The sequence below is a fragment of the Bradysia coprophila genome, unplaced genomic scaffold (assembly GCF_014529535.1).
Source record: "Bradysia coprophila strain Holo2 unplaced genomic scaffold, BU_Bcop_v1 contig_138, whole genome shotgun sequence".
NCBI lineage: Eukaryota > Metazoa > Arthropoda > Insecta > Diptera > Sciaridae > Bradysia > Bradysia coprophila.
In genome coordinates, this window is record NW_023503409.1 from 5,545,511 (window position 1) to 5,560,835 (window position 15,325).

The 15,325-nt window shown below is 32.0% G+C and overlaps 1 protein-coding gene across 2 annotated transcripts; it reads left to right on the forward strand.

Annotated features, from left to right (window-relative positions):
* Window positions 1-6,190: 6,190 nt before the first annotated feature.
* LOC119073721 (galectin-3-like) lies at window positions 6,191-6,933 on the forward strand. Of its 2 annotated transcripts, XM_037179344.1 has the most exons (3): window positions 6,191-6,348; window positions 6,410-6,656; window positions 6,699-6,933. In XM_037179344.1, exons 1-3 carry the CDS (start codon window positions 6,298-6,300, stop codon window positions 6,842-6,844), a joined length of 444 nt encoding a protein of 147 aa, XP_037035239.1. In that variant the 5' UTR covers window positions 6,191-6,297; the 3' UTR covers window positions 6,845-6,933. The 2 variants fall into 2 exon arrangements, with proteins under 2 accessions (XP_037035239.1, XP_037035238.1); XM_037179343.1 differs by having other exon boundaries at window positions 6,410-6,933.
* Window positions 6,934-15,325: the final 8,392 nt, after the last annotated feature.

The window sequence follows — 15,325 nt, forward strand, 5'->3', positions numbered from 1 at the left end:
TTAGTTTAGTTTTAGTAGAACATAAGAAGTACATAAATGAAAAACAAATGAATAATTCAAAGAAAAAAAAATGAATGAAAAATAACTCGTTACCGCTAATTTAGTTCCATGATGAAATAAAAAGTAAATGAAAAAAAAGTTATTAAATTAAACAAAAAAAAAAATTTAAAAAAGTAAAAAAATATTGTTAAATTAAATTGAAAATAATGAAAACCACACTCACACACACATAGCATAGAGCAGTTGTTTAAATATGCAAAAAATTGACGTATAAAGCGATATACAGAACTTTTTGTTTTTGTTTTCTCTATTTCTTTGAAAGAAGTTTAAATGTTTTTACATTGAAATCATTTTTCATTTTTCTTTTTTTGTTTTAATTTTTTATTTTTCTTCATTTTAATGGTTAGGTGTTGTTTATTATTGTAAATTTGACCTAAGGAAAATTTACGAAATTGTTAATAAAATAAATAATTAAAAAAAATTGAAAATAAAAAACATGAAAATTTTATAAAAAATTTTATTATCTCTAGTTGTTATTAGTTTTTAGATATTTTTGATTTTTCGTTTAAATTCTTTTTTTCTTTTTTCCTTTTTAAACGTTTCTTTTGAAAAAAATATATTTAAAAAAAATCATAAAATAAAATGAAATATTTTAGTACGAAAAATGGTTGCTTTTTATTCAATTAAATAAATTTAAAATACAAACAACAAAAAAAATATTTAGCAAACAAAACCACATGCATAATAATTGTCTTAAGGTTGAAAAAAAAAACAAACAAATTAATCAAATTGAAAGAAAGTAATTAGCAGATAAAAAAACAACATTGAATTACACACCACTTTACACAATAAAAATACGAAATAAGTTTATAAAAAAATGTAGACAAAAGCAGATGAAAAGTAACAGCAAAATAATTTGAAATGTTTATTGAACGACTTTGGTAAATAAAATAAAACTGATTTAACACAACGGATAGAAAGAATGGAGGGGAGACGGGAGAAAGAGCTTATCACACAGCTACAACTACTATTGAAAACTTTGTAAACACAAAACTAAATTTTTCCTTAAAAACAAACCAATTTTTATTTTTATTTTTCATTTTTCATCTTCTTCTTAGTTACCTTTATTTTAATTGTAGTTTTTTTTTTGTTATAAATTTTATTGATGAACCCTGTTTTTTGTTGTTGTAGATTATTATTTTTTATTTTTTATCATTTAAAATGATGAAATACTTGAATCGGAAATTAGTAAATATAAATTTTATGAATCAAATGTTTTCTTCTTGTGTTTTCTTTTTATTTATTTATTTTCTTCATCCCACAAACCTTCTACGGACGGACATATCATCTGTTGACGACAAGAATTTTGGTCGATTCTATTCCAGCAAAATGTGTGAATAAATCAAGAAGCTCGCAATAAACAAGAAGGCAATTCCCGACCCGAGTTTAAGCTTTTATACTCGAGTATAAAATATAAAGTATAAAATATTGACAGAACTGTTATATCATTCAATGGTTAAGTAATTTTATAATAATTACCATCAAAGTGTGGCCGGATCTTGATTTTACAGATGAATTTGGTAGAGCTGATGACTTTGAAGTCAAACACGCGCTCCGGTTCAATTACAAAAGGGCACATTTTCGATTGGCAATAAATGCTTATAAATCCAGCTCAATGCCTTTAGCTTCAGAGACATCACCTCCACAGATTTCATCAGTAAAATCAAGATCTAAGCACACTTTGCTGGTAATTATTATCAAATTACTGAATCAAACATCGATATACCAGTTCTGTCCAAATTTTAAACGTTATACTCGAGATCAATTGGTGATAGCTGGTGATATGATTGTCGCATGGGAAAGGCTAACATAAATTCATATGACGAGTTTTATTTCTAGTGAGTTGACTAACAAGGATTTTTAATTTACGGGAATTCGTAACTCTTTAAGGCACATCAGTCTATATACAATGGTTAATAAAAGGTAACATTTTTAAAGTCGGATAATTATTATGGAAATTTTGTTGAATTTTTTCCGTGCTCAGACAGACATTAGAGTATCTACTGCAACCTAATTGACATTTTTAAAATCCATTAGTGAACTGAGTCATCTTGTGTAAGATTGCATCTGGTGATGGTGCTGAGATGTGAGTTGTCTTGCACTGGAGTCAGGTTTCCTCGGAAGTACCATGCATAGTAATAGAAAAAGATGAATTAGTAAATCATGACAGAGATGACAGTGTGCCATGTAATTTTACATGTTAACACTGTTTGACGATCAAGCGATTAGAGTAAAAACTACTCTATTTGACAGTGATATTGTACTACTATGCTAAGTGCTTTAGTTTCCTCTCATAATCTATTGATTAATTCAGCAAGTATTGTACCAACACTGTTAGTGACCTTGAAGCAAATCATTTTCGAAAGTTATTTCTAACAAATTCTTAAATCTTATTCCAATTTGAAATATTTTCTGTTGCCATGCGGATAATAATTTGTTAAAATCAAAATCAAATACTTTCGCTAGATCAATTTCGCCAGTAATGATCAACATGTGCACATTAAAAGTAAGACACCGGTTAAATAAAACCAAAATAACCTTTCACAGAAAAGCTTTACTATCGCATCTATTACTTCATTTCATTTGATATAAATATTTTCAAGAGATTCACTTCATAATCTATTAAATCAAAATATTTAAACACTTTTTTTGCTATGCATTAGTCATAGCTTGTCATTTATTCGTGAAGTCGTTTTCGATATCAGATGATATCCGTTCGTGTTAAATTAGCGCTTCTGATTTGTTACAAAAAATTTTGGTCTATTTTTGGAATGAAAAGACATCCATAAAATTCAACAAATTGATGCAAGGAGAAAATCTCAAAGAACTTTTTATTTTATTTTCCCTTTCGAATTTGTTCCTTTGTGTACCAAAGATTCACTACCAGCATGGAAATGAGTGAATTTCGTTCCTTGTTATTAGTATGGCTGCAGATTAGCAATTGTTTTGCTGGAGTTGTAATTGCAATTTTACCACCTTCATACCAGTTTGATTGACATAAATGCTGCTAGATTTGGTTTCATTATTTTTTTGATTAATAAAAACTATTTTCAATGCCTAACATAATACTACAGGAATATCAAACCTTCGCTTTCTTTTGATTTGAATATATTTATACAAAAAAAACAATTGAATATAAAAAACTGTTGTTAAACATATTACATAAATATTACGATCCAGAATATTTTTGGCTATTAACTAAAAAACCAAAACCAAGACACAAATAAATTGATAATTTATACAGAGTATACAACAACACACACATATTACTGGATGTTATATTCCAAAACCAACAACCAAATTTTTCGAATTTTTTTGATTTATAAGAAAATGGGAAAAATGGAAACATTATAACAAAAACCAAAAAAACGATAAAAATGTTATTGTATTGGATGTATAATTTTCGAAGTGCCTGCCTGATAATAAAAAAAACCAACACAAATATATTGCGACAAAAAAAGAAGTAAATAAATTTGAAAACATTTTGAGAAGCCATTAATTAACTAATTAAATTGCTATTGGTGTGAAATTTTTTAAAATGGCCTACGCCTAATATACAGAAACAATTTACTAACAAACTGAAGATGGAAAAAACAAATTTGTTACAAAATTGGATTTAAACTGTTATGAAAACAAAACGACACGAGAAAAGAGAAAATTTTATTTTAAAAAGGAAAAATGTAATAAAAAATTTCACTTGTTATCAACACCACCATTTTGACCTACATAAATCCCATACAAAGGAATAAAACATGAAAAAACAAATTAATTAAATTGAATGCTCAGTCGAATTGGCTTTTCAAGCTTTTCTATTATGTTTAGGAAGGAATGACAATTGAAAAGGAAAATTGTCCAACAGGCCACCCAAGTGAAAATTGTGTTTTGAAGAGAAAATTTGTTAGAAAATAAACAAAATTAAATTGTTGAAAAATTGTTGTAATGAGGTTAAGGAAATAAACGTTCAAATTATAGAAATTCGTTTTTTTTTATTAAAATCAGACGATGCATTTAATACTCCTATATCGACATAGAAAATAAACACCAGAATCATCATACGTAAATAGTGGTAGGTTAACCCTAATGAGGTAAAAGATTTTGTTAAGGGAACATCAATAGTTGCACTTCTTGTTAAGGTACAGAAGTTAAACAAATAACCGACAAATGCTTTTTCATGCCTTGGGCATACATTTCGGATTTTTTTTTTCTCGCAATTTAGAACCTCAGCATGAAAAGTAGCATACGCATCTGTTGTGTACGGTAGATTTTGAGCACATTCTCTTGTCGCCCTAAATTCGGTCAGGCTACAACTCGCGGAATTGCTTAAAATCTACCGTCCACAACAGATCCGTAAATAACTATTTCAATAAAAGCAATCGTTTTTTATGCGAGTATTTTCCACGCGAACTACTTGTCTACGAACACACAAAAAAACTCGAAAGATGCTTATTCAAATTACTTGCAAACGTGAAGGTTTTGAAAAACGTGTACGAAATTATGACGAAATCAGCAAACTCTACTTAATTGAGGATACTGACGCTAGTTTCTTGTAAAATTAATTAAATTAGTAGTGAGAGTACTTAGTCCGGTCTTTTTTCGAACATTTTTCAATCATTCGCGTTTAAAGATCAGTTGACCATTTAACCACCGCCGAGGTTTCACAATATAATTAATGAATCTCTTACATTTTAGCACCGTCAAATGTTTGCAATACTGAACCTGTCACAGACGGCAAGCATATAAACAGTTTTAATATTGGATCTATTACTTCATTTGATCGAAGATTTTCCGATATTGTTTTCAGAAATCTTTTACTTCATTTGTTTTGGACATGCTTTTTGCTATATAAAACCGCATTAGTTAGAGCCTGTCGTTTATTATTGCTGTCGTTGTCGAAAACAGAGATGGCAGCCGTCGTCGTGAATAAAAGTTTCCTTGGAAAGTAGCATCGGAGGTAACATTTTGATCCATTTAAAATTTGTCACCCGAAGATAAACAAACTATCCAGCAAATACATAATGTCCTATTACTTTATTCGTTTTAATATTTAATTTTTTACGTGCAATTTTTTGAGAACATTTTTCGCATTTACCGACCCAAAGCACCTAGCAGGGTAATAGAAAAAAATAGAGGAGTACTTTAATCGAAGTATGCGAATATTTCCATACCTTTTTTTACCTTTTTCTTTCATAATGTTATTGGAAAATTACCATTAAGGCTGCTAATGGTATTATTGGTATCAAAAAACTACTCCATTTGACGTGTAAAAACCTCTATTACCCTGCTAGGTGCTTTGACCGACCACAAGCACGTAAGGCACTGTGCGTACGAGGTTCCAAATTTTTATTTTGACGAGTGGCAAAAGCCCAGGTTAATAAACACACTAAAACGAGACTTTTCATTTTTATTTCGAGTTTTTACATGCTGAGGGCGTTGAAATGTACAGTGCCTGAAACATGAAAAGTACAGTCTTCGACGCATGTACAATAGCCTCGCTCCCCATGTCCCAACTATTTTTTTTAATTCTGATAAAAACATGGGTCCAATATTTTAGCCTTCCGGACCAGAAAAACGCCTATTTAGCCCAATATCCCACAATCCCCGGAATCTGAGCGGGCCTAATAGCACGTAAAATCCATTTCGTTATATAAGACTATGTCTTCTACTGTCATAGCTTATTTTTGTCTTTACTGTCAATAATATGCTGGAAAGAGTAGTGACATGTACCTTTACTATCTTTACTGTTGCGTCACGTTATACCCTCAATTATGCCATTTGGATGATTCATTGTCACGAAAGACAAATATGAAAAACTTCCTTTAAACTGATGCGACCTTTACAAGAATAGCAGCAACAACGTGCAGATTCAACCAATGCGGAATACAGATCATCGCATCTAATCGGTTATTCTCAAAGTCTATTTTTCTGGGAAATTACGTTATTGGAGTAGAGCACATAATTTTGAGCTACGAATGGAAAAACAAAATTTAAATTAAAATTCGCACATGCCACTGAATTACGAACAATTTGTTTAAACAAATGTTTACTTTAATGAAACCCATAATTGAAGTTCTATCTTCACGGTTAAAACCCTTCCTTGATTAATTCATTCATTTTTTTCGCAGACTCACAATAACAGCCATTGTCGAATCTATAAAAGTAACCACGGAATTCGCTTTCTTATCACTTTACCTGTATTCTTTAAGTTGACAACAACAATTAATTGATTTATTAGTTAGGATGAAGTGTCATACGTTCGTTGTTTTAATTATTCTATTCGCGTTGACGAAGGTAACGGATTAATTTATTGGTTATTATCGTTTATGTTTTAATGGAAAGTAAACTTTTTAAGGTCACATTTGAATCTCCTGTTGCTGATCCCAAAGCTGAACCATGTTTAGCTTTTCTATTTGGCTTGCTTGGAAGCCTCTTTAGACCATTCTCATTTGGTGGCTTCGGAGGCCAACTTGGTCCAGGTTTCATCGGAGGTTATCCGGGATATTATCCGGGAATGTATTATGGTGCACCGTATTACCCATATCCATACTATCAATATCCGTACTATCAATATCCATACTACCCAGGCGGAGTTGTCCCAGGTGGACCAGTCGTTGTTAATCCAGGCGGACCAGTTAATCCAGGAGGACCAGTCATTGTTAATCCAGGCGGACCAGTTAATCCAGGAGGACCAGTCATTGTTAATCCAGGCGGACCAGTTAATCCAGGAGGACCAATTATTGTCAATCCCGTCACTACACCTAGACCAATTATAAGCATAGGTAAATAGGTTCTTCAAGTTCTGTTGAAGTGTAACAATGAATTTTAGTTAGTTTGAATAAAAGTAAAAATAAATCGACTCGGCTGTGTGATTTTAAACACTCGTTTGATTCAACAAAATGTTTGACTGCTATTTTCCATCGTAAAAAGCTTAATGGATGGACATATAACATTATTCCAATTTGGTACCATCAAAATTTATAACGTGACGTGTTACAACTTCCCTCCTTGTCCATCATATACATAATCAACTACAGTGAAATTTTCTCAATTATAAAAAAATTTAAATTTTTTCTACTACCACGTTCATTACCACGTTCATTGACGCTACGTTTTTCAATTCTTGTACATCATATGCCTAAATTCATCGTCTAATGCTAAATTATCATTAATAATAGCTGTTTGATGATGATAGGCATATAGTGGCTAGAGTACTTTCTTCACTGGGATAATTATGGAATCTATTACTTTATTTAATTTACAGATTAAAATGAACTTTTTTATTCGTTAGAACATGTATAAATGACGTTAGCTAGAGGCCGTTGTTAATTCGGTCTTCGTTGTCGTCAACAGATGATAAGTCGTAGTAAAAAACTTGGAAGAAGTTCTTCATACGCTTTTAGTTGTGTTGGTCTATAACTTGTCGTATTCGAGTCTTTGTCAATAATTATTTTGTAAACCGCCAATTGAAACTCAAATTCAAAAAGTAAATCTGCAATGTTAAGTGACACTGTACATAGATGTCACGAAATGTGTTCTACTCAAAATGAAGCTTTATCCGGTATTATCAACTAAGTTAGATAAAGCTTTGTGTACAAGATTTTCATTGAAATAGGTTAACAGTGTTGTTGCTTGCATGTTTTATTCATTCAAACCTCAAACACAACATGATGTCTCTTTTCAATAATCGTAAACGTATTTAAGTTGGAATTCTGCTTGAGTATTGTAACCCACACATACTCAAGTAAAATGTTAACACTAACACAACCTCAATGAGTTAAGATTCACGTTCTAACATCCACTTAGCTCTTTATTCTCAGAGCTTAAAAAGAAATAGCTCACATTGAGAATATTATGTTCAAATCATGGAACTCTGTGACGTATGCAGGCAAAATGTTCATTATGCCGCTTGCAAACATTGAGATACTTTATTTCGAATCAAGTTTATGAAAGCACGTGTGATGTGGTGTGGATTTTGTTAACCACACAACAAATGGAGATTGGACGAATAATCATATTGATTATATTATCCGAGTTTAAGTAATCAGCTAGTACATATGATAAAAATGTGCATTATGAAACTGAGGAGAGGATTATGCATTAATCGGCACATTCAATTAACAATTTGGACTTTAGTCACAAATCATTAAATTCTATATGCGGAAATTAGTGTCGTGATTTAATAGTAATTTTAGTTTATTCTCGAACAAGAAAAAATCACACAACAAGGAAATCTCTTTCATCGTTCAAATATCACACGATTTTAAATTCAAGGTTAATCAAAACTATTTGCATTTTAATTCGACAGCCGCAGCCGGTTGTAATTCCATTATTTTTAATCTAAACTAAAACGTGCAAATATAAAAAGTTACGTAAGGCAAATTTTAATTTGAAGAATAAGCGAAAGAAAAAAAACTAAAAATCTTAATCTTCACAATAATCATGTGTAAAGTGTATACGATGTTTTTGGAGTTTTATATTGATAATCGCATAATTGTAGGCAGAAAACACCGGGGAACGCTATTAACTAACATTTTATTATAGCACTTGATATGTGTTATACGTACATCGCCCCAGCTAACGCTTAAACGTGTTTAAATGAGTAATATTGTTGGATAACAATAGAGCTTTAACAGATTAGCATTTTCATAATTACGTAAGCATTTAAAATTTTATTAAACATTACTTTACTAAGATATTGGTAGACCGAACATTTTATTGTTTATTTGTAATCGCTCTGCAATTATGTAAATCTCAAAAAAATCATTCAAACAATGAAAATATTTATTGTAATCTCATATCGAAACTTGGAAAATTGACACAATTGTACAAAATTTGTAAGAGTTTAAATCCTCGAAAAAACAAATTTATTTCAATCTTCGAAAATAATTAAATTATGCAATTATGAAGCACTGTACAAGATGTGCGCGTGGGCGCAATATAAATTATATTTCAAAAGATTAAGCAAATTATTTTCCGGTCGATAAGACATTGTCACACCCTTTGTTTTAGCATTTTGTTTGGGCTGAGTCTTTAATCAGACGGGGAAAAACGCTTGGAAAAAATTGTTGTATCTGCTATCTGCTATCGACAGCAAGAACAGAAATGAGCGATGTCCTCCGGTTAACATTGTCTTACATTATGAGATAAATACTAAAACACTTGAAGTAAAAGATTTGATTTCAAACATTCGTATACTTTAAACTGTTGAACTAAGCTATCATAAATTCTAATTGATAATTAATATATTCATTCCGTTTGAATCAGTGATTGAATAAACATTACGGTTTTTATAACTGCTTTTATTCCACACTTGCATTTGGAATTTTCTTGCTAATATGTTATAAATGTTTCAATTAAAATTGCAGAAGAGTACTTACAGTGCCATGAATTCGATTCTATCTGAAATTTATCAAGCCATTTTGCGGAAATGATCAAGTAATTCTGGCAATAAATTCAATGAAAAATATCGTTTCCGAGCAATTCCACTGCAAAATGAAGTGAGATTACGAATATCAACATTAATATGACTTGTAACTGTGTTGTTTTCGTCTAGTCAGTTGAAACGTAATGTCATCAATAGTCTACAATACGCGGCTCGTCTAAAAATAAAATACAAAAACTTAAGTGTCTTTTGCAACATACGACGTTGTTTGCGACAATTTTTGCATTTTATTTTTCTTGTCTACTAATTTGCTATATAAATTTAGATAAAAGGTTAAACGTATACGTTCCTGACTGAATTTTCCTCTGCATTTTCCCAAAACAGAGCTTAACATTTATATGGAAGCGAACTGTAAATAATGTTTTCGAGAACACGTAGCCTATCCGTACATGTTGTTTAAAATTCTATTCGTAAAGTTTATGGCTGGTATGGAGCTTCAAATGCAATAACCGTACTTGTAGGGAATAATAATTTAGTAATACGACTTGGCCTATATATAGGTAAAGTATGCTCTTCCTGTCCAATCGATTTTTACTGGTATTCGCAAAGGAGTTATTTCGTTGAACGGCTGCTGTTGAATTATTAAAACGAAACGACCTATATAGAATAATGCGTTGATTGTGAACATGTGGACTAGTAAGGAGCATACATACTTCAAACAATAAAAGACAATGACCCAATTAAACGCAGCCGTCATCTAGAGCAGTGGAAAATATTTGAAAAATTATGTAACTAAAAACAACAGCGACTGTTTTCATGTTTATGTGACCTAGAAAATATTCTTTTCACCCAAATTTTATTTTATTTACTTGGCTACGGTACAAGAATCATGAAAATCAATTCCAGTTTGTTTAGGAAAGTTTTTTTTTTACTCGTTTGCTATTTTGTACTCGTTAACTTAGCATTATTTATGTTATATCGCATCGTATGATTTCGCATGAGAAGCTAGCACAGTATGAGTAGGGGAAAAAATGTTTTGGCGAAGTAAATACTGTTGGTCTGAAATATTTACTGCAATGACGATATTATGTAACTTAATTTGAACGATTTTAATATCGTCGTCAGTGTATCAGAGTCACTAATTATTTTTAAAACGAAACCGAGGCGATATTAATACATTTTATGCTAACGCAAACCCAAACATAAATTATAATTTCGACCATTTTCACACATCAGAATGTATAAATATTTTTGTTTAAGAAAATAATCATAATTTACTATCAAAAGATAAATGGTTAGGTGATATAATTATAATTGTTATGGTTATGTGTTATTATTCTACTTTTCTTTAAATTTGTTCTTCAATTTTTTTGAGAGAGCGAATAGTTTGTTGACTTTAAAAATCACATTAAGTTAATGCTACGGCTAATTTATCTGAACGCAGAACAGAATAGAATTAGTGCTTGTTTAATATATCATCAATTAAAAGAAAAGAAGAGGAAAGAATGAGAAATGAAAAACGTAAGTTCTTATTTATAGATACAATTGGTGTGGTATCCATACTGTAATTGCTTTACATTAAAAAAAGATCAAGTAACAAGAAACATATTGATTAACTGAGAAAATAGAAAAATAATTTTTATAATTGGAAAACTTCGAAAGAACTGTCTGCATCGTTGCATGAACAAAAAATAGTTGTTTTCCCAAAGAATTTTCCTACTAAGCCGATATCGTTATTCTGAGGAATCTACAAGAATTCGATAACAACATTCGAATTTTTTTATTAATCGATTTGTCCATCTGTTATCGACGATGGCAATAATAAACGATGAATTGCAGTGAACTTAATGGGGCTGGTTCAACACGGCAGTATATTCTTCGAACTTTCCATTTTAAATTTTCAGCTCTAATTTGTTCCAAACATTCGATGATACTCTCTCAAAACAAAAGACATAACCGATTTAATGATCATAAACGCAGGACATTTATAAGACGGTAAGGCGAGTTCAACTTGTTAAATTTTGGAGTTCATTTCGTTCAAAATATAGGGGAACAGAGTACCATCCACTTCGGATGTTGAGATGTTGATTTTCATGCAAATTATTTTCAAATCCAACAACTTCTGGCAAACTTCTGTGCAGATGTTCAAGAAGTTTGTATTGTTTCAAAACGTGCAACCGCACCGACTTACACTGCTACGTGACTCCTTATGAAATAAACTCGTTTTTATTATCAAACATAATAAAAACTCAAACCCAAACAAGACAGATTCGAGCGTTTTTTGTTTAAATTTAAAATTAAGTTGAAAATTACGATGAAGAATTATTTTCCATGGTTTTTGTACAACTTTAAGAATGGAAAATGTAACACTCAATGAGAAAAGGCGTCTAGCTATTTCTTTGAAAATGCCTGATTGTATAACAGACTCTCAATAGGTGTAATTATTAAAGCAATGGACAATAAGCCAACATAACGAATCAATGGGTGAGCTAAGCACCTAACAAAATCTTATGTAATTCACTGAATATTGTGCGAAAAATAATTGTTTATTCAATACAGCACGTGATTTGGGTTGATGACGGAAATGAAGGCATTTGGCTATAAATAATGGAATATAGTCTCGGTTTTCACGTTGTTTTGTTTCAATTTAAATTGTGGTGTATAACAATTATTACCTACCTATTTATCGAGCACCTCACATGGAATCTGCACAAATTTATGTTTTGCAACAAGGTTGAGATCCAATCCAGATGTTACGTAAGAGGATTGTACACAACTACAATAGTTTTTGACCAACAAAACGTACTACTTATATAGCAGAGGTAGCATTTTTTGGTGTTGCTTCAAAAATTATTTGTCTTTTCCCATCGAAAAGGAGCAGAGGCAGGTTACAGCCAACGCAAGCTTCACATAGAATATGGGGTAAATGTAAGTTAATTGGCCTACCATAGCTACCAAGGGCTCGTTTTTGAAAGGTGAAAGTGCCAATAAAATGTCATAAACCATTCACAGACGACAGACATAAATGTAATTAGAACATTTATAGATCTGTTGATTAAGCATTTCGATACAACAGAAATAAAATCCTGTTCTTCATTAATTTATATTCTATTATAACGACCAGACCAGCCATAATTAATCGTGGATTCGCTATGCAAGTTAACAAAAAATGCTACAACCATTTGCGAAAGGTTAACCCTATATATATGTAACAACTGAGCCGGATTTTTAGAATAACACTATGACGTGCGTATTATAAGAATATACCGATATCTAAAATATCCACCCGTCTCCACATCTTATTATACCGATGAGTGTTGTTGTACACAAAATAATGTGCGCTACTTGATATCACTGCAAAAAAGAAATGTTATCTAACGAAATACGACGTGTGGGATTTCGTTTTATTTGTGCTTATTTTTGTACAAAACGATTTTACGTAATGAAAAGGATGTCGATTACTGACGTCAAACATTTTCTTTTGTAGTAAAGCACAGAGTACAATCAAAACGAACTTTCTTGAACATCACGTTCAAAAGAAGCTGCAGCTTGAATTCAACTAAATTTATACAATCGCTATATGACGTAGTCGTATTTTGTAAGTTTATTCAAAGAGGAGAATAAAGAATGGAAAATGAATATATTTTCCAAGCGAATAAAACTGTACCTCAGCTCAAAATACACCAGCCTGATTGAAAGTGTCTGTTGCATGAGATATTGAGATAGCATAGTCTGAGAAATGGCCAAAGATTAACACAACCATCGGGCATAATATACAAAACATCCTGTAAAAATAACTAGGACGAATGTTCATGAGGTTAAAACTGAACATTAATCAATAACAATGGAAAGTTCAGGATATTTGCCAAATTTAAGTGGCTACAAAGAGTTTTATTTTATTGTTATCATTTCCGCAACGCCTCAAGCACATCATAGCCATATGAAAAAGGTCTCACTGGTCATTATCTATATTTTTGCAAGTATTATTCGATTTTTTCGGTCGCCATGAGTGAGTCGAATCTATTACTTCTTTTGATCTAAGTATTTTCTACAGACTGACGAAAAATCTTTTACTTCGTTTGAATTATCATTTACTTTCTATGTATAAAACGAGTAATTCAATTCGCGCCAGGCGGCATTTTTAGTTCTATATTGTGCCTTTGCAAACACAGAGTAACCGAACCGTAAACCTGATTAATATTTAATGTTTGTAAGAACTTACATTCGTCACATTGTGTATCGAAGTGTTGTTGCAGCGTAATAACCTCAAGTCATTTTCAGACTCCGTACAAGGAGAAATGAGACCCTCAATTTTTAGCCCCGTACGAAGTACAAAGGGGCTTATAGGATTACGATGCCGTATGTAATTGATGGAATTCGAAGCAGACGGTAAGGGCAAAGTGTTTGCCTATGTTCATAGATGACGAATCCGCAATAAATATTTTGTCTGTCCGTCTGTCCTTCTGTCCGTCTGTCCGTTTGTCCGTCACGTCGATATCTTAAGTAAATCAAATCTGATTTCAAAATTTTTTTTTCCCTGAAAGATAGTCAAAATAGTGAGGCTAAGTTCGAAGATGGGCATATTTAGGTCGGCCCTTCGTGAGTTAGGGCCGCCTAATTGCTTTAAGGTCTTTTGGGGATATTTACGGCAAAAAAAACGTTGGAAATGTAAATGAGACGGCAAAAGATAGGTAATGTTGATACCGATCCAGGAAAAAAAAGGTTATTAAAATCGGGTGAATGGCCCGTGAGTTAGGGCCCTAGAAGTGAAAGGCTACTCGGCCCTAAGTGTATTTTGCATATAACTCGAGTAAATTTCATCCTTTTTTCGTGATTTTTGTTTTATTTGAAAGGTAATCGAAGCCTGAATATAATGTGGCGAAGAACGTTTTAAATTAGGGTCCTTGGACTGAGGCCGCTTCTCGGCCCTATGTGTATTTTGCATATAAATCGAGTAAATCTCATCCAATTTTGCTAGTTTTTGTCTTATATGAAAGGTAATTGAATACCGAATAGAATGTGGTGAGAAAAATGTTTGAAATTTGGGTCCTTGGACTGAGGCCGCTCCTCGGCCCTAAGTGTATTTTGCATATAAATCGAGTAAATCTCATCCAATTTTGCTAGTTTTTGTCTTATATGAAAGGTAATTGAATACCGAATAGAAAAATGTTTGAAAATTAGGTCCTTGGACTGAGGCCGCTCCTCGGCCCTAAGTGTATTTTGCATATAACTCGAGTAAATTTGATCCGATTTTCCTAATTTTTGTTTCATTTAAAAGGTAATTGAACATCGAATAGAATGTTGTTGAAAAAAAAATTAAAATTTGGGTCCTTGGACTAAGGCCGTAACTAGGCCTTAGGCCTCTCAATAAATTAAAATTTTAGGTCAACTTGAAATTTGTGTTACATTTGAAAGGAACGTCGTACGGGGCTTCGTAATTGCGCTATGCGCAATTTGTAAGATGTACACATTTCATAATAATTTGACTTCAACTAGGGTGACAGACGCACTAGGGTCCCGTGCGCAATAGATGTACGGGTTCGTACGGGGCTCAGTCGCAGCAAACGCTCCGACTGTTCTGACGGCTCGTTTTTAAATGTTTGGGTTCACAAAACAGAACCTAATTTTCAGAGCAGATTTTAATTGGTTCAGTAAGACGTCCTTAAAGTCACTGTCAAAACTGCATTATTTCCGCTCCTACTTTCTGAAGGCAAAAGAACCTCTAGAAATAGTAGCAGAACTAAACATTTTCAAATCTTCCTCGTTTCAACCGACACAGCCGCAAAAAGTTTAAAGTTTCGATGGTTGCGAATCTATTTGCTGGATACAAATGACTCATGCAAAATGACCAATGACCCATTTAACCAATGTATTTAATATAAATTT

Bases quoted from the DNA above. Each gene is read 5' to 3' on its own strand.
- LOC119073721 (XM_037179343.1), top strand. From the start codon at position 6,298: ATGAAGTGTCATACGTTCGTTGTTTTAATTATTCTATTCGCGTTGACG. The intron at 6,349-6,409 runs GTAACGGATTAA...AAACTTTTTAAG, and splicing joins TTCTATTCGCGTTGACGAAG to GTCACATTTGAATCTCCTGT.